Raw genomic sequence first — 23,521 nt, forward strand, 5'->3', positions numbered from 1 at the left:
AAGTAAGATAAGAAAGTAAGAGTTTTGAGTTGGAATGTCAATCAGATTTTACCTTGTAGTATTTATAGCCAGATAAATACTTCAATTACTATCACATATATACACACAAAATCCTTACTTGCAGCTTGGTGCATTTCTTCCATGCATGCTCTTATGACTGATCGGTAGTTTTTACTGACTCGAACCAATCTACAAAAAATGAAATGACATACAAGATGAGCCTGGAATATCTTGTGGTAATGAAAAGATAGGTGACAGGAGCTTGCTGAAGGGAGACAAATTGAAGGACAGTTGAAGGAGCTCCTACTGGCCAAAGTGGGAACAAGTTGAGCAACAAAAATAAATAAAATACAATATAAAACATGAAAAAAAATAAGTGTCCATGAGGCCCTAGCTGGTGTGGCTCAGTAGTTAGAGCATTGGCACACGCACCGAAGGGTTGTGGGTTCGATTCCCAGGGCATGTTTGGGAGACAACCAATTGATGTGTCTCTCTCACGTTGATGTTTCTCTCTCTAAAAAGCAATGGAGCCCAGCCAGGTGTGGCTCAGCGGTTGAGCACTGACCTAGGATCCAGGAGATCGGGGTTCGATTCCCGGTCAGGGCACATGCCCAGGTTGCGGGCTGCAGCTGATCAATGACTCTCTCATCATTGATGTTTCTATCTCTCTCCCTCTCCTTTCCTCTCTCTGAAATCAATAGATATATTAAAAAAAAAAAAAAAGCAATGGAAAAATATTCTTGGGTGAGCATTAAAAATAAAGAAATAAAGAAATAAAAATCAATGGAAAAATATTTGCGGGTAAGGATTAACAATAAATAAATAAAATAAGTATCCCTGAGTTCATACTGATACTGTTGCAGATGAGACTCACTGATGGGACACTAAAATCAATTGTTGAAAATTTGAGTGGGATAGCACTGTAGGAGTAAAGGAAACACAGGAACCCTAGCTGGTTTAGCTCAATGGTTAAAGCATCAGCCCGTGTAGTGAAGGGTCCCGGGTTTGATTCCGGCCAAGGGCACGTACCTTGGTTGTGGGCTCATGAGGTAGGCAACTAACTGATGTGTCTCTATCACATCAATGTTTCTCTCTCTTTCTCCCCCCCGTCCACTTTTTCTGAAAAGCAATGGAAAACACAGGAGAAGGGGGAAACGGGGTGTTTTCAATAACAATATTGCCCATGCCTAACCATATGAATGGACACTGATTAAAACCTAACACAGGGACTCTCAAACTCCATTGTGCTTAAGACTCACCTGGAGACTTTAGGATCCACCCCCCAAAATTTTGATTTTGATGATCAAAATCAAGTACCTGTCATTGATGCAGATAACTCATGAACCACACCTCAAACATCCTAGTCTATAAACAGTACAATAGTTTTCTGGTCTCTTGCCAAAAAATGTCTTGAGAGTAATTCTTTAAAAACAAAACAAAATTCATTTTTATATTAATTTCACAATCTCCCAATAGTGGGACCTCATTCAGTGACTCTCAGGTGCTTATTTGGTCTAACTTTTCTTCTTTGAAGAGTAAATGAGTAGGAATATAAACAAAGAAACCGTATCAGCCAGCAAGTCAATCAGCACCATTTGCACAATCTCTGCAAGGCACTTCCACCTCTGACCACTCCCACTGCCCAGTATAGAGGCTGGCGCAGAACCAGGACTCCCTCATATGTCCAGGGGATCTGTCTGTTATGCAAAAGGTCAAGAATGCATTTCATTTGGCTTTTCACAATTTAGTTGTGTACTTAAGCACCTATTAGCAGCCCACTTACTGTGCTTTTCTGGATTTTCCAGTCAATTCTTCTTCAATTCTCTGGAGGCCGACAAAGATTCCATGGGATTCATTGAAAAGTTTTCTCAAGATTTGCGAGTAAACATCTTTATCTTTCCGGATGATATGGATGAAGGGACAGCCTGGCACTGTCTCTGATTTTCCTGAAACTACATAGAAAAAAAAAATTAACACCTATCACCATCATCTTCATAAAAGAACCCACTATAAAATTTTTGAGTAATTACAAAAGCTTCAGTTTTTTGATACTAATTTCACTTATTAAAAATGATATAAAAGACCATTTATCAATTATCCACACAGGAATTTTTTAAATGTTCATTCTCAGACTTTACACCTCAATTCACTAGCATATTTTGAAACTACCTTTCACCTCCATCAATCGAACTCTACTGAAAAAAAGTAAACTCTCTTAATAGTAGCCCAATATGTAAAACCCAATAAAAAAGATAAATCTACAGCCAAAGTTCTATATAAACTCAAAGTCAATGTTGTTTTATATTACTTTGTACTGCCATTATCCCTAAAATAAAGAATCAAGAGTTAACTAAACTATTTTGCATCAGCGATGAAAAGGCTCTATAATAAATTATAAACCAACTTGTGGAAATTTCTTATATAATAGCTTCTCAAACAAGCTATGATAATATTCAATGGCTCGTCCTGAATGTGATTTCAACAGATATAAACAAACAAACAAAAAGAAAACCTGTGTTTCCAACAACAGAGGTCAAACTGGAAATGTTGATAAGTTTTCCCACTAAGTATAGAAAGAGACGATCCAGACACATTCACAGAAGTTTCTCTTCTGAGCAAGTGCCCCTTTGGCAGATTCTACAGTTCTGCCAAGCTTGATATCTTCAATATCAATATACCTGACAAATATTTAGCAACATTAGGGACAACTCAACTATTTTTAAACTACACTGCTTAAAAATTACATGAACTGGCCCGACCCGCATGGCTCTGTGGTTCAACATTGACCTATGATCCAGGAGATCGAGGTTCGATCACTGGTCAGGGCACATTCCCTGGGTTTCAAGCTCAATCCCCACTGAAGGACATGCAGGAGGCAGCCGATCAACAACTCTCTCCCATCATTGATGTTTCTCTCCCTCTCCTTCTCCCTTCTTCTCTCTGAAATCAATAAACATGTATTTAAAAAAAAATTACATGAACTGCGTATTATAATTTGCCAAAATTATAAGACTTTCATTAGCTCTACCTGCTCCTTATAAAATAGGAAAACCTATTCTTTAGAGAACCTGTCAAAAATTTGCAAGAAAATCTCTTCAACATTTCCTGAGACTTCTCTTTTGAAAAAGAGAAAGCAGAATCAAATGTCAAGATTTCAGTTTTATCTTGCTACTAGTGGGAGTCTGTATCAGAAGGAAAAAGATTCATATCCAGTACCTAATAGAGCTTAAAGAACAAAGCCAAGGATAAGTCACTTCACTCTCCAGATCATTTGTGCTATGTAGCAACAGCCTAGAGAATTCAATCAAGTTCATAATGATAATGTAAAGGTAAGGGCTGTAAGATCTGCAAAGTTTCACAATAAGGGGGATGCTATGAAGGGAACTGAATCACTCTGGACAAGAAGAGGGATAGCCTGAAGTTTTTAAATATAAAGAAAACCTTTCCCGCCCAGCCGGGCTTGGCTCAGCGGCTGAGCGTCGACCCAGGACCCAGGCGATCCAGGTTAAATTCCTGGTCAGGGCACATGCCCGGGTTGCGGGCTCAATCCCTGGTAGGAGGCATACAGGAGATAGCCAACAGATGTTTCCCTCTCACATTGATGTTTCTCTCTCCCTCTCCCTCCTTCATTTCTCTCTCTCTAAAAATCGATTAGAAAAGGAAAGAAAAGAAAGAAAACCCTTCTTTAACACCAGGAAGAATATTGTGTGGTGTTTTTTTCCCCTGGATTCAACATCTGCCAGGTCTCATAAATCAATGAAACTCTTAAACAACTAAAGTTTCAAAAATGAAAATGGTCCAAAATAAGTTTAACTGTATCATGCCTCAGCTAGTCAAATCTGAGAAAATAAGGGAAAAAAACCAACGAAATGTGCCAGGACAGATAATCAAGAAGGAAAAATAATAACTACCTTTTTTGTTGAAGGAGGTTTCACACACCAGCATCTCCCCTGGACCCCAGTCAAAACATATTTGCTTCTTCTTGGAATTCACTCCTGGAATCAACTAGTAAAAAATAAGGCAAAGAAACTGTTATGATTACTAAAGGCTTTGCTTCCAACTGACTTGCAAGCACAATCCTAGAAATCGGTGGTCATGAAAAGTTAAGTGCTAATCTACGTAACAGCTGAATGTGGCTGCGATCAGCCCAGTCTATTACACCCAGAATAAGCAAATGAACTTTGTTGTCCCTCACTTGGACAAAGTCCCAACTTGAGAGTGTTACAAGTAAGCCCAGAATGCAGTTGAACACTCAAATACAGATGTGAGAGAGTTTGAACTTGAGCTGAGGTTCACACTCTAGACTATGGAGTTCTACCAAGGTAATGCCCCTATGTGAGGCTGTTGTGCCTACAAGGCCAACCAGTTTCCTATCTGGTTTCCCCAACGCCAACATAGAGATGGGTTATCGCAAGTCAATCACTACTGGGATCAAAATAAAGCTTAGATCATCTTCATTCCATTTGGAAAGGCATGGCTCGTTATCATGACCCAATATCAAAGTGGTGGCTCTCCAGGGTCGCACAGGGCACTGGGAAGGTTCCCCCATCCAAAGATTCTGACTAGTGGAGGAAGGAAAGTTTGAAAAAGTTCCAGTTTTTCTGAAACCCTAATTTTTCTTCCCGCAAACACTGACATAAGTCCTTGATGGATGTTTCATATTTAAAGTACTTTATATACGCATTAAAATTTAACATTCTACAGCAGTACACTTTATAAAGCATAACCACCCACGTCTCATGCCTCGTTTAGTCCAGTTAGCTTTGAAATTTCCCATTTCCAATGTTTTGTTTTGTCGGATATTGCTTTGCAACCTCATAGCTTTAGCTGAAAACTGTAGGCATCTCAACTTTCTAAAAAGCAAATAACACAAGGTCAGGCAACCTGCGGTTTAGTGGGGTTTATAGGTTACCTAGGGCTAAGAGGTGCAGAACAAGCCTATGACGGGCAGAGATATTTGCCCTAGTCAGGGGAGGCTTTCTAAGGCTGAGGCCGCAGGAGCTTGCATCTGAAAAATGAGCAGGAGATAAGAGAAGTGCATTCCAGGCTGCGGGAACGGTAGGTATTCGCATCTAAAGCATCACAGATCAGAAACACTTGACATACTTCTTCAAAGTTCAGGAAAAAAAGGAAAGCAAACAGAGCAATAAAAACAGAAATAGTCCCCCGAGAGAAAGAATACGTTCAGTAAACCCTGGGCAAGTACAGCACCGCTAGCCAAGCTCACCGCGCCGCGGCGTGAAGCTTAGTCCGGCTGGAAGAAAAAAGCCCCCATTCCCCTGCTTGGTCCGAGCGCGCTCTTTAAGAGCTTTACTCCGACGGGAAAAGCGTGGGGAGGCGGCAGGCGGGCAGACGAGGGAGGGAGAGGGACGGAGTGAGGCCTGCGAGGCCGGGCATGCAGCGTACTGAAAGCAGCACAAAACCAGCGACCACTGCGACCCCAACACCACAGCCTAGTTGACGGGACCTCCGGACAGGGGCAACCGAGCGGAAAGAGGGGACGGGCGCCTCGCGGGCGGCAGGGAGGGAGACAAGCTTGCACAGACGAAGCAGACTCAACCCTTGGACCGCGAGGGCAATCAAGACTCTTTGGGGCGCCCTTACAGTGACTATCGGCTCGCCATCGAGCTCCTCCATAGCGCCGCACCTCAGCCGCCTGGAACTCGCCGGGCCGCCAAAGCTCGCGGCTCCGGCCTCCCGCTCAGAGCCCGCTGCGGCAGAGGACCCCGCCCGAGCGCCTCTCGCACTGCCCGCAGGTCCAAATCCCCAGCGCTGCAGGGGCCTCTCCTCTCGGCCACGACCACCCCTCTGTGGCACGCTGTACGATTCCTTCCTTCCTCGCCTCAAAAACACTTCAGGAAGAACAGCGCCAGGGGCGGTCTGTCCTGGGAGTAACCCTCCCTCCTGGTGAGGCGCCGCCGCGGACAGCCCCGCGCTGGTCCGGGAGAAGGTCCCCGGAGACGGCGGGAGCAGCGGTGGTGCGGCTGCGCGTGCGCGGGCTGGTCGCAGTGGGGGCGAGAGCTGGGCGTGCCCCGGGCTGGAGCACCCCGCGACTTCTCGCCGCTCTGGCTTTTGTCGCCCCTTTTGGTCTGCAGGTTAGCGTCGTCACAGCCGCTTCTCCGAGCGGTGTCCAGGGCGAGGGAGCCCCTTCCCCGGGACGCGTGGGCCCACTGGGCTCGGGTACGAAGGCAGTCGCTGCCAGCTCGCACCTCAACGCTCAAGAAGCGGGCGGACAAAATTGACGCAGCTGAAACAACTGTGAAACCGAGACTGCTGGGCTTGCTTAAATTAAACACAGATACTGGTTTGTTACCTCACCGAAGAAAAGCCGGAAAAAAAGCAGGGAATACTGGGTCTTGTTAATGGAAAACCCAGAAGTTCCCCATTTACTTAAAGGAGTTTATTATGTAAATACCCTATTTACAAATACAAGGAAGATAATAGTAGCTTCTAAAGTCCCAAATAAGCAACTTTTTTAACTTAAGGTAATTCGGAACTTAAAAGTAAGCCTTAGGAAACTGCCTGAAAATGCAGCATTTTTCTAAAAAATTTTATTTAAGAAAAATTTGACCTGAAAAGGACGAGTTTTCAGTGTTTTAGCTGGGAAAACAGTTCTTTCCCTGAGATTAAGCTGAACGACCTATTTGAATTGGTGTAAATACGCTGACTTGGAGTGATAAGGAAAATCATGTCACCTGGGTAGTTTGTTTTTTTGATGTACAAGTGTTAAGTAAAGGAAGGAAAATCCTGTGGCTATCACAATTTCATCCAAATCCCTCTCTTAAGACAGCCATCCTTAGGATGAAATTTAATATAATTCTGCCATCTATGTCTTGCATTTTCTAAATGTTTCACTTTTACTGGTCTGAATGTTTCTGACACCAATGGTGGGGCTATGAAGTATGAGAAATTAGGCGTTAAAAAATTTAAGTATTGATTTGTTTTTAGAGAGAGAGGAACATTTATTTGTTTTTCCACTTATTTCTGCATTCATTGGTTTATTTATTTTTTAAAATATACTTTTATTGATTTCAGAGAGAGGAAGGGAGAGAGAGAGAGAGACATCAATGATGAGAGAGTCATTGATCGGTTGCTTCCCGCACACCCCCAACCGGGGATCAAGCTGCAACCTGGGCATGTGCCCTGACCAGGAATCGAACCCCAGTTGCCTGAATCCTAGGTCGATGCTCAACCACTGAGCCACACCAGCCGGGCTATCGGTTGATTCTTGTATGTGCCCTGATCTGGGATTGAACCCACAACCTTGACATTGACAGTCCAACCAGCTGAGCTACTGGAGCAGGGCTCATGTTCCTTTTTTGGGTGGTAAAAAGAGCCCTAATATTTTACAAATAAAATAAACATTCAAGAGTCCGGCCAGGTAGCTCAGTTGGTTAGAGCATCTTCCAGATATCCAAGGTTGCAGGTTCAGTCCCCAGTCAGGGCACATGCAAGAATCAACCAATGAATGCATAAGTAAGTAGAACAACAAATCGATGTTTCTCTCTCTCTAAAATCAATCAATAAAAATATTTTTTAAAACCTTCAAAATATAAGTAAATAAAGCAAAATAACCCAAAGAAAAAAATGTTTCACTGATGTTTTAAATATATATATACATACATATGTACACAAACATGAATAAGACCATGTTTGTGAAAACCTGCTTTATAGTCCTAGTAGTGTATATCTAGCCACATAAAACGTCAGGTTGAGAAATACAACTATAAATGTGACAAATTTCTTACTGGAAGGTAAAAACTACTCTAGACTTAGGGTTCTCAAACCTTAGTGAACTTCAGAATTCTCTAGAGTGTTAAACCACTGATTCCTGGGCTCTATCCCCAGAGCTGCTAATTCAGTAGTTTGGGATGGGGCCCCAGGTATTTGTACTTCTGACACATTTTCAAGTGGAAGTGATACTGTTGCCCAGTGATATCAGCCTTCCAACTCTTCTCTACCTCAGGGTGAAAGTAGTTAGTCACAAACCAGAGCTTGAACAATACACATATTATCTATATGTGGCATGACTGCAAAATATAACCTTGTTTAAGTTGTTTTCATTCATTTTATGAAACAAACAGTCTCAAGTCATTGGGCCATACTTGACTCCAGTAATGGACAGAGGAGTAAGATTGGAGCATTGGGTTAGAAGAATTTGAAATTGTCATACAAATGTAGAGGCTGTATAACTGACACTCAGAAACCCTAATTTAGGCATTTTTGGTATTCTCATGGCAAATGCTGTGTTACTATTGCATCAATAAATCAATGAACTCTTATTGAACACTGACTCTCAGGACTTTGTTATTTGCTGAGACTCTGAGGACAAAAAGTGATCATACCTGTCCTCAAAAAACTTACAGGACCATACTGTAAGTATGTTTATGCAACATGTATGTTAATATTCAGTGAATGTGTGGTATTGTAAAATGGAACACTATTTCCCTACCTTTTATACCCCAACTATAAATGGCAGGGAAATAGTGCATTATACCAGGTTCTTGGCTATGACTGCTGGCACAGTCTTGGGTCCCACCTTTGCCATGACCCAAGGAGAGAAAACTGGAAGGTTTTTACATCACCATTCTGCCTCCAGATTTCCTGAAGTATTCAGGGATCCAGTATTCAGTATTCTTACCGCCCCCGCCCCCCCAATATTCAGTATTCTTGCAGTATTCACAGAGAGCTCAAGCACTCAACTAACCTTAGAACCTGAAGGAAATTTGATGGCATAAATTACCAGTTTAGTCATCTGTGTTACAAATTCAGTTATGTGTTTCTCAAGGGTTTTGGCAAAGATTTAAAGCTCTAAACAGACTCCGTGAATCTTGTTTTCCTGCACTTTTTAGGAATGATGGTTTTTCTTTGGCATCTGACCCTGAGGGGTTCATTCTGGATGGTTCACCCTATTTTTACCCTCTACTTCTAACACCAGTTGGTAGATCAGGGTTTCTGGTTCAATCTCTGGTCAGGGCAAATACAGGAAGCAACCAGTGAATGCGTAAATGAGCGGAACAATAGCCCTGGCTGGTGTGGCTCGGTTGGAGCATTGTCCTGTACATTGAAAGGTTGCCGGTTTGATTCCCAGTCAGGGCACATACCTAGGTTGTGGGTTCGATCACAGGTCAGGGCACTTACAGAAGGCAACCAGTCATGTCCTCTCTCACCTTGATGTTTCTCTCCCCCTTCCTCTCTAAAAATCAATAAAAATGTTCTCAGGTGAGGATTTAAAATAAATAAGTGGAACAACAAATCGATGATGTTTCTCTCTCCCTCTAAAATCAATTTTTAAAAAATGGAGGGAGAAACGTAATGTTGGGAAATCTCTATATTTTCACAATTTTTTTTTTGCTGGAAATTGGAAAGAGACTCTCAGTATACAATTTTGGTAGATCCCCTAGGCTAAGCTCACAGAATTCCAGTTCTCCATTGGAATATGTTTTGCTCACACATTTGAATGTGCTTAACTACTTTTTATAGGAACTCCTCCATTGCCTGAAGCTAATTTTGTAATTTAGCATAACTTCGGAGAGGGAGGATATTGTAGGACACACCTGTCACCCAGAAGCTAAGGACCAAACAAGCGTTTGATTCCTGGAAGTCCCCACATATTAATGATGGTCAGTTTAGCACGACATATTCCTCTTTGATGGTTCTGTAGTCCTACAAGGCTGGGAGGATGTGCGATGGCAACAGGAAGACGATTCTGGACAGCAAGGATAGCATCTTTTTCTTTCTCCACAGTACCTGGCACAGCACCCAGCATGTTCATTCCCTGGCATTCAGTAGGAGCTCAGTCAACACTACCTGGCAGCTGCATGATACTGGGTAAGTTACTTAATTCCTTTGAGCCTTAGTAGCAAATAAATACTATACTGGCTTACAAGGGTTTGTGTAAGGAGGAAATGAGCTAATATTATTAGTAAAGCCCCATGCAGTACCTGACACATGGCAGTTGGTGCTCTTCCCCTTTCACTTCTTGTGTATTTCCTACCTAACCCCACCCCCACCCCACCAAATTATGTTATTTAGTCAGGGACTTTGTCTGCCTTTCTTTGTCTGCCCAATGACTACCACAGGAACTTTGCATAGTGATAGTTTCCATTTATTCATGCATTCAGTGAATCTTTGAGCACCTACAATGGACAAAAGCTTAGAGTTGAGAAAGAGAGCAGGTACATTTCAGAACCCAACTAATTGACTATGACTGAAGAAGCAGAGGCTTCCAGGAAAAAATGATGAGAAGGAACTAAAATGGTTAACCTGGATTAGTTTTTCTTGTTGTTTTTTTTATTTTGTTTTGTTTTTTGTTTCTAGAAAAAGAGAGAGAGGAAGAGAGAGACCGATTTGCTATTCCATTTGTTTATGCATTTATTGGTTGATTCCTGTACATGCCCTGATCAGGGATTGATCCCAAAACCTTGGTGTATCGGGAATGAAGCTCTAACCAACTGATCTGCCTAGCCAGGGCTGGATTAGCTCTTAAAGGGCTTTGTAGGCTCTTACAAACAATTTTGGACTTTATCCTGTAAGACAGAGGATTGCCACTGAACCAAAAAGTGGCAGAGACTTATTTTGTTTTTATTTTAGAATGGTTCATGGTTCTCAGACTTTAGTGTGCTTAAGAATCGTGGGGGTGGGGGTGAGAATCATCAGGAAAGCTTGTCAAAAAGGAGGGATCCTAGAGTCACACTGCCCAAGAACGTGCATTAAACCAGCACCCTAGTTGATTCTGATTCACTTAAATATTCAGGTACAAGTCGGACTTACCTTAAAAAGACCAGTTAGGAGGCTATTGCAGTAGCTCTGGGGAGAGCGGACTTGAACTTAGGCTTCCCCCTGCCTCCCCCGAGGAATCTGCCTTTTGTGGCTTGTCTTACATCCAAGGCTTTAAGCCTCCCCTTTCCCATGGAGGCCAGCTGGAAGCCCAGCAAATGCTGCCTAACCCAGAGACTGGACAGAAGCTGAAGAAACAGAGACATATTTGGTAGGTATTAGAAAGCAGAATAGACAAGACTTGGAGGTGGGTTGTATGAGGGGGTGGTGAAAGAGAGGGAGTCAGGGATGCCCGGTTTCTAGCTTGGAGCAGTGTTGTAATGGTGTACCATTCACTGAGTCAGGGTGATGGAGAGGGGCAGGGCAGGGAAGGCGAAATGAGGAATTTTAGTTGCGATTTGCTGAGTTTGAGGTGCCTCTGGGACATCCAGGTGGAGGTGTTCAGAAGTCAGTTGAATTTATAGGTTGGAAGTTCAGAGAAAGATCTGGACTACAAATATAGATTTGAGAATCATTAACAAATAGATGGTAATGGAGGTGGGCGAAATCATCCCAGGAGAGCGACGAGAATGATAAGAGAAAGCGTCTAGAACACAACCCAAGGAACACTTAAGGGAAGGACTGAGGAAGAAAAAAAAAGCAAAGGGATCAAGGACAGACCAGAGTCAGCCCAGAGTTACCGGGAAGGAGTTCAAGAGGAGTGACGAGCTGGCAGGCGTACTGGATCTTGCAGAGTCTGCGGTGACCTTGCAGAGAGCGGTTTTCATGGAGCTGTGGGGACAGCACCAGACTGCAGTGGGTTGAGAGTGAGTGGGAGGTGAGGGAGTGGAGACAGCTGGCGTGGACATTTTTTTCAAGATGTTTGGCCAAGAACCGAGAGATATGGTGGAAATAGAATTGAGTCTTTTTCTATTCTTAACGTTGGAGTGGAAGGAAATACGGGGACAAAGGAAATAATAAAACCTGAGGGGGAGGGGGGAATCCACTGCACAGATGTTAGGATTTGTTCCTAAAACAGGAGGGGCCAACGTCTATATTTTAACCCGACGGAAAGAGGAAATGATTGATTGGATTGGAAACCTGATATTGGGTAGTTCTCGCGGATGGATTCTGTTTCCTCTCGGAGGTTGGGAGCCTGGCCATGAGGAAGGAGTGTGGAGGATGAGCATTTTCCTTCATCCGGCCAAGGTATAGGGTTACCAGCACGCGTTAGCAGTTCCTGCGCCGTTGCAGGAACTTGGTGGGAAGCGGGTTGAGGCTGAAGCTTTAAAATTCAAAGGATGAGAGGCTGACTGAGAGGAAGTGCGACGTTCCTCTCACTGTGGGGAAAACTGCATTTGGGCCAATGAACAGGTTTTTTTTTTCTTTTTCCTAGAGCCTCGTGCTGGGGCTCCCCCTTCCTCGTCCAGCCTGCCTTCCCCGGCGTGTCTCTCACGTCCAGGCCTCAAGCCTCCTCGCCCTCAACGAGGACCAGCTGGAAGCCATTTTGATTAAGCTCCACCACAGAAGGACAATACAGCCCCGCCCAGAGCAGGCGCGCCCCCGCGGCGGGCCGGGTGCGCGTGTCCGCGCCTCTTCCCGCCGGCCAGGCAGGCGCCGGGCCTAGGCCGGGGCGGCGCGGGGCGGGGGTGGGGGTGGTTATGTAAGCGTTGCGCGCTCCCGCGAGGCGACAACCAATGAGAAGCCCCGGTGGCTCGTGCTCGCGCACGCAGGGTGGGGGGAGGGAGCGCACAACGTGCGCGCGCCCTCTCCCTCCTCTACCGCTGCCGCCTCCTTCTTCTGCCGCTCCTGGTGCTGCTTGTGTGCTCGTTTGGTGCGGACCTGGTACCTCTTTTGTGAAGCGGCAGCTGAGGAGACTCCGGCGCTCGCCATGGCCGACGAAAAGCCCAAGGTGAGTTCGGCGCCGGCCTCCTCGCCTCGCCTCGCGGCGGGGTCACGGCGCGGGCTGGGGACCGGCCCGCGCCACCGCGGGCTCCCCGCGCCTTCCCGGGCCCCTCACGGGCCGGCCGCGGCTCAGGCCCGAGCGTTCCGCGCCATTTTCCTCCCTCCCCTCTTCCTCCCTCCCGCGCTGGAGGAGGCTCCGCGGCCCTCCCCCGCCCCCAGCCGCCAGGGAGTGCGCGCCGGGCGCGAGTTGGGCGGGCGGGTCGCGGACGCCCGCAGGCCAACGGCTGCGAGCGGGGCTTCTAGGGCCCGGCCAGGCGGGCGCGCGTGGGGAGGGGCGTTAGGGCGCGCGGTGTCCCCACCCTCCGCGGACCCGGTGCAGAGCTGCGGCGGGTGTTGCCGCCTCCGCGGTGGCGGGGAGTTCCCTTGGCCCGGGACTTTCCCCCCACGGGAATGAGGTCCGCGAGCATTTGGGGACCCCTGCCCCAGGCCGCAGTGGCCCGGTGAGGGTTCGGGAAGAATCAATGGGCTGCGATGGGTTAGAAGCCGGATGCCCGCCGGGTCGTCGTGAGGGGCCGGGGATTCCCGGGGGGTATATCCCGCTTTAATGGCCTCGGGCCCCCGGGGGGGGATGGGCAGGGGCTTTTCCTTGGTGTCAGATAACCCCTAACCTGCGGAGACCATGTGGTTTCGAGAAGTTGGGGGCAGATGGAGGAGCAGGGAGACTTCGTAGGGCTTAACTTTTTAACGCGGGTTTTGAGGCACAGAGAGGCTTTTCCCGTGAGGACTAGGGCACACGTTTCTACCTGGCACAGGGGAGTTTTCTTTTGGTTTGGTTTGTGACACCCTTCCCTTCTGAAGTAATTTAAGGGCTACAGAATCCTTTCTACAATTGATGGGGGTGAACTTCAGATTGGGTCGAAACCTGCAAGGAAGACTTGGAATGAACTGTGCATTTGACTCATGTCAACAAAGGGGAGGGGAGAATAAGAGCTCTTAACTAAAAATAAACAAAATGAAGCTGCTAATTGAGGCGGACGTTAATGGAGGTTCGGAGTTATTACCGCTGCTTCAGAGAGAATCAGGACATTTCTCAATTCGATTTTGTTAATGTAGCTTGAGATTTAAGTTATAAAGCTGAGTTTGGTAACTTTAACAGGAGAATTGTAAATGAGTTTTGAATTGCAAGGTCTAGATTTTGCTCCCCTGCATACTGTACTAAAAGCACTTTGAAAAAGACACTCGTTTTTAAATTTTTTAGGGAAAAGATAGATTTTGAAAGTGACATAAAATATGCCACTTTAGACAATTGAAGAGAGCATTGTAGCAAATTGAGTGGGACCCATCTTTAAAAATCGATTGTTGTCACTGATAGTATTGCATGAGGCTTCTTTTCTGTTTCTGTGACAGCTATTTAATGTTGCTTCAGAATTTCTCATTTTTTCAGATTTATTTCAGTGACTGAAAACAGCTGTATGCTCTTTTATCATACAGAATGGGAAACCTGTTGATTTCTGAAGCAACTTGGGCTACAGCTGCTTTAAAAGGTGTTTGTTCTTCACATTTTCCAAATCATACTTTTATTTTTCTTTCAACAGGAAGGAGTCAAGACTGAGAACAACGATCATATTAATTTGAAGGTGGCGGGGCAGGATGGTTCTGTGGTGCAGTTTAAGATTAAGAGGCATACACCACTTAGTAAACTAATGAAAGCCTATTGTGAACGACAGGTGAGGAAATGACGTGAGCACTTTCACTGAATAAAACTTATTTAAATAAAAAACAAACCTTATTTTCATGAGAATAGAAACTAGACTGACTTTGGTAGAGTGAAAATGCACTTATGTACTTGACATACCAGTTTTATCATAGACTTGGTATGATGATTCTTCATGAAAACCCTTAGGATGGGTTGGTTAATGTATGGCTCTAGTCCTAGCCACAAATGCATCAAATTATACTTAACACGTGGTTTGTTTCCAAGGTGATATAAGAAAATAAGAATGAACATGGTAAAATTTCCTGTCAGGCTCTTTTTTTATCCATTTAAAATTTGCGTTATGTCAGAACTATTTTGAGTATTTTAACCAGTTTGGAAATGCAATTAAATGTGAGTTTAAGGAAGTTGCAATTTTCCTGAAGCATGTAAAATTTTAATAATTTCTTTTTACACTAATAGTTGAGGTCAAGAAATTTAACCTGAGCTAAGTATAAACATTATTATATTCCCAAGACATTTGCATTTTACTCTGATAATAGTAAATAGGCATCAAGTAGAAGAAGTAGAAATGAACAGATGCTGGGAGGTAAAAGCAAGATTTAAAACAAAGAAGCTTCCCTTTGTGATGAGTCTAACAATACAAAGCAACTTTAAAAAAAGGACTTTTGCAAGTATAACAAATACTCTGGTACTTAGATAAGTACAACAATAACCTGGCAGAAGTTTTTTTTTTTTTTTTTTTTTAATTTTTATTTATTCATTTTTAGAGACGGGAAGGGAGAGAGAGAAGCATTGATTTGTTGTTCCATTTATTTATGCATTTTTTTGGTTGATTCTTGAATGTGCACTGACCAGGGATCAAACCCACAACCTTGGTGTGCCAGGATGACACTTCAGCCAGCTGAGTGACCAGTACAGGGCTGAAGTATTTTCTTGTTCAACCCTGAATATATAATATATAAAAGTTGAGAAAATCATTATTTTAAACAACTTGCCTACATTGCAGATTGTCTTAAATACAGGCTCTAAGTAGAATAAGGCTTAAACCTATAGAAGCTGGGAAATTGAGCTTGGGTTGAAAGTTGGGCTTTCTCCATGAGATATATGGGCATTTGAAAAAAACTGAGGATATAAATTCCTTTTTGAGTTTGAAGTCTTACTTATAACTTAATAAGAGAACGTGTGCTTATGATTCTTTAACTTCGTATGTGAAGTTTCTTACAGGTCCTTACAAAGATTGTATCTTCAGGACACTTTTTAAAAATTTTATTTTTTATTTTATACATATATATATAGAGAGAAGCATCAATTTGTTGTTACACTTATTTATGCATTCGTTGTTTGGTTCTTGTATGTGCCCTGACCAGGAATCGAGCTTGCAACCGTGGTGTATCAGGACGATGCTTCTAACCAACTGAGCTGCCCAGGCAGGGCTTCAGTATACTCTTACTCGAAGAATTTTGATGAAATCCACCTAGTAATTAGTGAATATGTACTTATTAATTGTGCTAAAGATTTTTTTTGCACTGGCATCTTTCTCTTCAGGTTAGGTAGGAGAATTTTTTTTTTTTTTTTTTTAAATCCTCACCTAAGGATATTTTTTCCATTGCTTTTCAGAGAGTGGAAGGGGAGGGGGGCGGGTAAGGAGAGAGACAAAAATATTTACTGGTTTCCAGCATGAGCTCTGGGTGCAGGGAGCGAAGCTGCAACCCAGGTATGTGACCTTGACTCAGAATTGAACCTGTGACCCTTTGGTGCGGCCGACGCTCTAACCGAATGACACTGGCCAAGGCTACGTGGGAATTTTTAATGCTAATTTTGTAGAATTTTATTTAGGCAAACGTACAAAATAGAAACTCATGCTTAGATTTGGTGATTTTCAACAAAATGCTATATGTATCTTAAGTTTTCTCTAATCACTACTAGATTTTAGCTTTTTAAATTATGTTTAGAGAGAGGAAGAGGAGGAGAGAGATATAGATTTGTTGTTCCACTTATTTATGCATTCATTGGTAGATTCTGGTATGTTTATCTGATAATTGCCAGATGCCTACCATGTGCTGGGGCATTATACTGTGTGCCAGAAAAACAAAGTACATAGCACACATCTTCTATATTCCAGATTGTCCCTATGGGAGAGTGCCCTATAAGATCAAGTTAGTGGGTCACTCAAGAATTTTTTAGTTTTCCTGCTATGTTAAAGTAATTTTAGTGTATTACCCAGTGTAAAGATAGTTTTTCTTGAATTTTCTTAGTTATTAGGCTTATATTTGAATATATTTGTTGAGGTCACTTAATTTGTGCTAGAGGAAAAAGAAGCACGTAAAAAATTTCCACTGCATATCTATGGGAATACAAATAAAATTTTTTTTTTTTTTTTTTTTACAAATACAATTTGAAGATATGGTTCAGGAAGGGTTTGGATAGACATTTCTATTTTCCTCTTAAATTGGAGTTTTGAGTGAAACAAGATCCCTGTTTCAGTTTCAAATGGTTTCTCACATTCTAAGGAAGAGGGAGTTGAATTATCACCTAATAGGGCTGATTCCCTGCTTTTTAAGTGTAGGTACAAGCTATCAAAAGACTAAAATATTTATCCAATCTAATGAGCATAGCTAAAGTTTTTTGGCAGTTGAGAATTCTTGACCAAGGATTTACAATCAAGATTAAGTGAGTGGTCATATTTACTTTGTATTGAACTTACTTGGTATCTTATCTCTGGAGTTTCAGTGGATGTCTAACGGGTAACTCAAACCAAACATGAAAAGGGGGACACTTCATTTTACTCCTAGGAATCGTTTTTTCTGGTGTTCCCACTCAGTAAACAGCACAATTCAACATCTAGTTGTGAGGTCAAAACCTTGGGGTCATCCTTGATGATGCTTCCTAACTCATATAAGCTGTCAGTAAGTTTTGTTCTTTAACTAAACCTGTGCTGTCCAATACAGTAGCCACAAACCACATGTCACTACCACTAGAAATGTGGCTAGTCCAAATTGAGATGTGCTGTAAAGTGTAATATCTATGGCATGTTTTGAAACTCAGTATGAAAAGTAAAATATCTCAACTTTAAAAATGTTGATTACATATTGAAATGGTAGTGTTTTGAATAGACTGAATTAAAATATTAAGATTATTTTTTTTAATGTGGCAACTAGAAAATTTAAAATACGTATGTGGCTCACATATTTCTGTTGGATATTGCTGAGCCCTCAACCATTTTATTCCACTCTTGCTAAGTTATTACCTTGTAGACATCTCTGATTAATTCAAAGAGCTCCTGCTCCTGTCAATCAATTCTCTCATTCAGTTTGGTATTTTTCATAGATCTTCATCTACATTTGTCTCTTCACTAAAATGCAAGCTCCATGAGCATAGAGCCTTTTTCACTATTTCTGTAGAGCCAGACCAGTACCTGGGATATTGAACATGTTCAATAAATGCTTGTACAATGATAGAGAACATTCAAACTAATATCTCTGGAGGTTGGTTCATAAATAAGTTTCATTCACATGTAGAATGAAAGGTTGCCTGCTTTATGTCAGCTACATAGCCTTCAGCTAACTGATTGAGAGCATCCTTTCCCATTCTAGTGTGGATTTACCCTAACAGATTATTACATGGAGTGTCAGGTGGTTTCAGAGAGCACAGATTTGTTTAGTCCAGTTCATTTTTTGTGAAATGAGAAAAGAACCCAAAGAGAGAAGCTTACACAACTCTCTGGGCACAGTTCTAAAGCTCAGGGATGAGGTTTATTTAGAAGGGGAGCTGAAATACTGGTCTAATGTGAAGCCCTTGTTTGGGTTTACATGGTTTATGGAATCGTAAAGGCAAGTTTTCTGAATTTTGGACTTCTGCTCTCTTGCAAAATAATTGATGAAGAGAAGCATATGAACGCGGCAATAAAGGAATACAGCCCTGGCTGGGTGGCTCAGTTGATTGAAGTGTCTTCCCATACACCAGAAGGTTTTGGGTTTGATCCCTTGTTGGGGCGCCTACAAATGTTTCTCTAAAATCAATAAAATATCCTTGGGTGAAGATTAAATAATAATAAAGGAATACATTTTGCTTATGTACTGACCCTGCATCCCCACCACTACCATCACCACTTATTTTGAATGGCCGCACCATTGTCCTTATGACGTTACCACTGGATGTAGTGCAGGAATAATCCAGCATATAGAAGGTTCTTAGTATTTTGTTGAAGCAAGAAGTCTTCAATGGAATGTTTTAAAATATATAATACTTGGTAATTAATGCTCAGCATTGAATTCTTGGTGGTTTTGTGTAATCACTAATTAAAATTGAATGCCACGAGGATAAGGTTGTGGATGTTATCTACCTGATGGAGGATTGCATGTATTCCTCAAGACGGGGCATGTGTTGAAGGTTAGAGTTTTAAGGAAAAGTTATATGATCATGTTACAGTTAGTTTTAAAGACAGATTCAGCAAATCCTTGTTAAGAGAATATAGGTGTTATACAAGTATTTGTTCATTTTGAATATTTTTATTCCTAGGAACTCAGTTAAATTTTCTCTTAAATATTCATTGAGCCCTGGCCACGGTGGCTTAGTAGGTTGGAGCGTCCTATATGCCAAAATGTCGTAGGTTCCATCCCCAGTTGGGGTGCGTGCAGGAGGCAGCTGATGTTTCCCTCTCTTATTCTTCCTCTTTTTCTAAATAAAACAAGAATCAAAAACATATTCTCTGGTGAGAATTGAAGTATGGAGTTTGTGTAACAATTATAATGTGTAATTTGAGCATGATATAGGAGTCACTTTTTGTAAGATGCTTTCTAGAAAGCTATCTTTTAAGTTAATATATTTATAACATATCTCCAAAGATACTTTATTTTTCTATCTTGTTCTTCATTTGGCTGCAGTTACCAACAGCTTCAGTGCTTTGCTCTTTTCTTCACCCCTGTGTCAGGAAGGTAGTGCTTGATCTCTAATGTGTTGAGAAATATTGTTTGCTGTGTGCATCTGTTACTTCAAATTTCCTTGCAGTATCTTACTCACTTAAATGCACTGTTTGACTCAATGTATGATCTATTAAAGCTTGGAGTAGCTATGGTCTCAAAAGCAATACAGGTTTTTTTAAGAAGACCTTTTTAAAAACATTTTTCCCAAAGAAAATCAAACGTCGTTTAAAGAAAGTGAAAATCACCCCAAATCTTTTTACCCACATAGAAAGGTTGGTGGCATATTGATGATCATTTATTTAAGTCTCTCTTAATACATTCATGGCTAAATATGCATAGAGTTTTATTTCTTACTGCTTCTTTGCATTCTTATGCTTTCAAACTCTCTTGTCCAGGGTTTGTCAATGAGGCAGATCAGATTCCGATTTGACGGGCAGCCAATCAATGAAACAGACACACCTGCACAGGTAAAAATCTCTTTGTGCTAACTAGAAAAATCAATGTTTCTTTGTAATTTTCTTAACAGCTTTGTTTATTTGTGAATTTTTAGATGTTGAAATATAGTTCTTTACCATAATTCAAAGCTGTAAAATATGATCAAAGGGGAACAGAAAGAAGAAAAAAAGGACTAGATTGAGGAAATGGTTGTAAAATATCTGGTTATCACTTAGTAAAACTAATAGGTCATTTAGTTCACAACCCATTTTTTTCTTACTGTCTGTTTCTTCAGAATGTATCCCTTGTTTTGGTTGCTGCAGCTCTTGATCATACCTGGGTTCTGTGAACTAGTTGGCTTTTGATCCTGACCATTTTAACTCATGCTGAAATCTCAGCAAGTCTCTTGATAGCTTCGTTTGAGAGGGAGGGCTCTTGACAATGGGTGGCTTTCCAGACCTTCTGAATCCTTTATCTCTTTACCCATCACGGAAGTGAGGTGGTGGTTCTGTCACGTTGTAAGAGATCTGCTGGGATGTCTTCTATGGCAGAAGCTCTTTGTTTTTACCTTTTCCAGTTCCAATTAAGGATTCCAGTTTGGAAATTTAAATTAGAACCTTTGTATTTTTGAAATTTTTTATCACCCCATAAAAACCAAGAAGTGATAAATATGGTATGAGTGAAGCAGCACATCAAGACTGGTTTTGTCTTCAAAAATTTGAAATATCTATGAATTATACTTGAGGGAACAATATTTTGAAGAAGTTCCCTTCATAAGTCTCTAAGAAGCAATTATAGTCCATAACCACAAGGAGGAGCTGATTTCTTTTGATGAAAGAGAAAGCTCTTTTATCCTTTGAAGGCATTTAAAGTTTCACTATAAAAATTTAACATTCCAGTAGTTTTATTTCAGTAGATAAGCTAAAGACCTGTTTTGATGGTTTTAAAAAAATAATCCATTATGCTAAACTCCGATGATTAGAATGAATTTTCTGTTGCGCAGCCCTCACCCACCACCAAAAAATAGTTCTGAAGATTGTCTACCATGCTAGCTGCAAATACTAAACCTTGAGGAGGATTTGTTCAGACTTGCATTATAAAATCTTCAAATGATTTTAGAATTGAATTCATTTTAGAATGAAATTGATTTGTTTTAGAATTGTTTCCCCCGTGTTAAATAGAAGAACTGTAGTAAATTAGAAAATCTTATCAGCCAATTTTAGTAGCTGTATAATTATGTGTGTATCATTCTGTTAAATACTTTCTTTGACTCATTTAATTCTCATGATCGAATGGTATTCTTTTTTACAAAAGAGGGAATTGAGACTCAGTTATTAATATTTTAATGCCTTACCTCTACTTTGAGTATATTTGAACTTTGTTAGAAACAGTTCCCTTTCTTTTTTAAATAATATCTATTGATTTCAGAGAGAGGAAGGGAGAGAGAGAGAGATAGAAACATCAGTGATGACAGTCATTAATCAGATCCCCTACTGGGGATAGAGCCCACAACCCGGGCATGTGCCCTGACCTGGAATTGAACCTCGATCTCTTGGATCATAGGTCGATGCTCAACCGCTGAGCCATGCCGGCTGGGCGAAACAGTTCCCTTTCTTGTCTTTAGTTGCCCAAAGTTGTTTTATCTTCAAAATTCTTAGTTTTTAGAAAGAAAATTTCAAGGGTAATTGTCAGCAATAATAAACTTTACAAAGCTTATATACTGTACAACATTGCCATATGTAGTTGATAGTTTCTACTATCAACATGGTGGTTTTGTATACAATGTATAAGTGGTGAACCTTGCAACCTTAATTTGTGAATAGCATTTTAAAATTTAAATTTGTTTTTTTCTTTAAAAAACAAACACAAGTTTCTTCTTGCCCATTCCTTCCCCTTACTGCATAGAGGTAACCACTGTTTTGTGCATAGGTAAGGGTATATTCATGTTATAGACACACACACACTTAAAAACACAAATGCTGCCTAGCCGGTTTGGCTCAGTGATTAGAGTGTCGGCCTACGGACTGAAGGGTCCTGGGTTCGATTTCGGCCAAGGGCACACACCTCGGTTGCAGGCTCGCCCCCTGGTCAGGGAGCGTGCAGGAGGCAACCAGTCAGTGTGTGTCTCTCACATCAATGTCCACCCCCCCACCCCCCCACCCTCTTCTCTCTGAAACGCAATGGGGAAAAATATCCTCAGGTGAGGATTCAAAAATTTAAAAAAATGAAAACACAAATGTTGCCTAGTTTTTAAATTTTGTTTTTAGCCTAATATTAGTATTCTAGGGATGTTTCTCCTTCTGCACGTATTATAAATCTGCTTATTCTTTAATAACAGCTATGTGGTATTTCATTACGAATATATCTTATTTCTTTGGGTTTCTATTGATAACTTGGGTTATTTCCAGTCTTTTGCTCATCTAAACAACATAGTAGTGAGATCCTTTATATGCATCACTCATTTCCAGTAATCAAAGGAAATGATTTAACTCAGACATATTAAGCTTTTAACTTAAAAACTAAGTTTTCTATAATCTTCATTAAAAAAGGAGACCAAGTGAAAAATTACTTAAGCCTAAGGCTGATGCTAATAGTCTCTAGGATGTCTAAAATAGTCAACATGAATTGGGTGAAACTTGTGCATTTTTTCAGGATATTAGGTCTGATAGTTACAACTTTCAAGAGCTGAGTGATCAGTGGCTTTTAACTTGTTTTTCTCCATTATGTAGTTGGAAATGGAGGATGAAGATACAATTGACGTGTTCCAGCAGCAGACAGGAGGTGTCTACTGAAAGGGAACCTGCCCCTTTACTCCAGAACTCCGCTCCTTCAGACCAAGAAAACATTCTTAATTAGAAAACTGCAATTTGGTTTCAACACACCTGACTACTACAGTATAGTTTTCTCTATTCTTTCATTTTCCCCTTCCCCGTTCCTTTATTGTACATAAAGTAACTGATGTATGTGCACAAGCATTTGCATTTTTTTTTTAACTAAATGGCCAATGGTATGTTTTGATCGACATCAAATGGAGATGGGATGGGGAAAATACTGGTTCTGTGAAAATACCCCCTTTCTCCATTAGTGGCATGCTCATTCAGCTCTTACCTTTATATTCCAGTAAGTTATTTTGCTCTCACTGTTTAACAAAAAAGAACAACATAAAAATCCTTGCATACCTTGTTTGATTGGAGAATTTTAATGTTTTTCATTTATCATTGTAAAACCAAGGACAATTTTATAACTTTTTTGTACGTAGCTGTTACATGTAGGGCAATCTGTCTTTAAGTAGGGGTAAATTACTCTAAAAAAATGAATCCTAGATAGTTTTCCCTTCAAGTCAAGCGTCTTGTTGTTTAAATAAACTTCTTGTTTAAAATGAGCTGTTTTCTTTATTCTGAGGAATATTAAATAAGAAAATTGAAGTTTAGGGGAAAAATATGACATCAGTAGGCCTGCTAGAAGTAACATTTCAAGGAAGAAATAGAGCTACTTTTTATTTCTTGCATACTAATGCAAAACAGTAACAAATTTATATGAATGACTAGCAAGGGATGTTTCAGCCTCCCCTTGGTTTAAAAAGCTTAGGTAGTTCCAAATGTGCAACTTTACTAGAAAAAAAGGTCATAATGTGTGGATTTACTCTTAAGCATCCCTTTCTGTAACCACTACCTGAGGCAGAGTGCCTTAGTAAGTGCAGCTGGGAAAAAGTTCTGTTTTAGTTAACTGCTGATAAGTCACTTAACCCTTCTAGCTTTCACTTTGATGAGTAAATACTCCCTGA

General features: G+C 41.3%; 2 protein-coding genes across 3 annotated transcripts in view; one reads left to right on the plus strand and one right to left on the minus strand.

Moving 5' to 3' along the window:
• NUP85 (nucleoporin 85) overlaps window positions 1–5,936 on the minus strand; it is a 17,009-nt gene extending 11,073 nt beyond the window's left edge. Inside the window, exons 1-4 of one of the 2 annotated variants that reach the window (XM_081162777.1) lie at window positions 5,605–5,936; window positions 3,912–4,005; window positions 1,784–1,952; window positions 119–189 (exon numbers count right to left, since the gene is read on the minus strand). In XM_081162777.1, coding sequence (XP_081018903.1) covers window positions 119–189; window positions 1,784–1,952; window positions 3,912–4,005; window positions 5,605–5,637 — 367 coding nt within the window. In that variant the 5' untranslated portion in view covers window positions 5,638–5,936. The remainder of the gene's footprint in view (window positions 1–118; window positions 190–1,783; window positions 1,953–3,911; window positions 4,006–5,604) is intronic. The other variant, XM_081162778.1, reaches the window with a different exon arrangement.
• Window positions 5,937–12,370: 6,434 nt separating this feature from the next.
• Window positions 12,371–23,119, plus strand: SUMO2 (small ubiquitin like modifier 2). Its single transcript, XM_081162783.1, has 4 exons — window positions 12,371–12,670; window positions 14,259–14,390; window positions 19,698–19,769; window positions 22,467–23,119. The coding sequence occupies exons 1-4, from the start codon at window positions 12,650–12,652 to the stop codon at window positions 22,527–22,529; spliced, it is 288 nt and encodes a 95-aa protein (XP_081018909.1). The 5' UTR covers window positions 12,371–12,649; the 3' UTR covers window positions 22,530–23,119.
• The last annotated feature ends 402 nt before the right edge of the window (window positions 23,120–23,521 follow it).

The sequence above is a fragment of the Miniopterus schreibersii genome (assembly GCF_964146895.1).
Source record: "Miniopterus schreibersii genome assembly, chromosome: 16".
NCBI classification, from domain to species: domain Eukaryota; kingdom Metazoa; phylum Chordata; class Mammalia; order Chiroptera; family Miniopteridae; genus Miniopterus; species Miniopterus schreibersii.

Bases quoted from the DNA above. Each gene is read 5' to 3' on its own strand.
- SUMO2 (XM_081162783.1), top strand. From the start codon at position 12,650: ATGGCCGACGAAAAGCCCAAG. The intron at 12,671-14,258 runs GTGAGTTCGGCG...TTCTTTCAACAG, and splicing joins TGGCCGACGAAAAGCCCAAG to GAAGGAGTCAAGACTGAGAA. The intron at 19,770-22,466 runs GTAAAAATCTCT...TCCATTATGTAG, and splicing joins AAACAGACACACCTGCACAG to TTGGAAATGGAGGATGAAGA.